At 46.5% G+C, this 1,267-nt stretch overlaps 1 protein-coding gene across 1 annotated transcript in view; it reads left to right on the top strand.

Annotated features, from left to right (window-relative positions):
• The window catches only part of LOC143022717 (trypsin-1-like), a 2,105-nt gene extending 1,071 nt beyond the window's left edge, over positions 1–1,034 (top strand). The window contains exon 3 of the mRNA XM_076181089.1: positions 304–1,034. Coding sequence (XP_076037204.1) covers positions 304–822 — 519 coding nt within the window. The 3' untranslated portion in view covers positions 823–1,034. The remainder of the gene's footprint in view (positions 1–303) is intronic.
• The last annotated feature ends 233 nt before the right edge of the window (positions 1,035–1,267 follow it).

The raw sequence follows: 1,267 nt of genomic DNA, 5'->3' as shown, positions 1-1,267 counted from the left end.
CATCTCTTTACCCTGAGAGACAAAAGTTTGGTAAGGGGTTTATCTTATCCTTATGAGCTCAGAGAGCGTTGAGCTCATATGCTGTAAGGCTCGCTCCTCCTCCTACCACTCTTCACTCTCCCTTCCACCTTTTTGAGGGATTGTCATAGACCAAAAGGTGTCTTGTTCTTCCGTAGTATCCCACTGAAACACACTACCCGTCCCCTAACTTTTTTGCTCCCCCCCCCCATCTTTTTATTCGTCTTGGGCTCAAAGGTCTCTTGACAAACGGCTCTCCCATGGTATTCCTGTCTTTCATTCCAGATCGTTGCCGGCGAGCACAACCTCAAAGTCCACGAAGGCAACGAACAAGTGCTCCCGGTCACCCGGATCTACATGCACGAACACTATGACCACGACAAGATCATCAACGACATCGCCCTCTTGAAGATAAAGTCCGAGCTCACCTGGGACTCCTACGTTGAGCCCATACTCCTGGAAACCTCCACAGCCACTGGCGACTGCCAGGTAACTGGCTGGGGCTCCTTCAGCGAAGGAGGAGACACTCCGGAGGATATTCTACACAAGGTGACAGTCCCCATCATCTCGGACGAGAAGTGTAAAGAAGCCTATGCAGACGGTCAGGTTTTAGACACGATGATCTGTGCTGGTGGAGAAGGTGGTAAGGATTCCTGCCAGGGGGATTCAGGAGGACCCCTAAACTGTGGCGGTCACCTCGCAGGTGTAATCTCCTGGAGGTACGGGTGTGCACGCCCTGGGTACCCTGGGGTATACACCGAGGTATCCCACTACGTTGACTGGATCCACAGCCAGGTCGGCTGAGCTGATAGTCTGTGATCAAAGGAAATAAAGAAGCAAAAACATTTTTTTATCACCCCTTTAATCTGATGTATGTTTAGTTTCCCAATGTGCGTATGATTTTTTTTTTTTTTTTAGTTTCTCTTACCTACCAGTTGATTTAATCTTTCAGCTGGCGATATAAGTATTCTTTTGTCATTACTGTATTTGCAAGCTATTAAAATATTTCGTGTTAATACGTATTGTTAGATTTAACTTTGCTCTTTTTGGGAATGGGAAGGTGGGTTGGAGGCGGGATGGGTAAATGTCAAGGAATCTCTCCCCTCCTTAATCAGTTTCTATGATTCTTAAAAAAAAAAAAGCTACACTTAGCAACGACACTATTTAGCAGGCATCGTTTGTCGAGGCTCTTCGATTGCTTGTTGGTCGATCATAATATGCAAGGAATGGTTCGTAGATGGTTTCTGAA

This window comes from Oratosquilla oratoria, chromosome 1 (genome assembly GCF_046742065.1).
Source record: "Oratosquilla oratoria isolate Oo_2021 chromosome 1, ASM4674206v1, whole genome shotgun sequence".
Taxonomy (NCBI): Eukaryota; Metazoa; Arthropoda; class Malacostraca; order Stomatopoda; family Squillidae; genus Oratosquilla; species Oratosquilla oratoria.
Note: the sequence above shows the minus strand (reverse complement) of the source record. Positions and strands in the feature narration are given on the sequence as shown.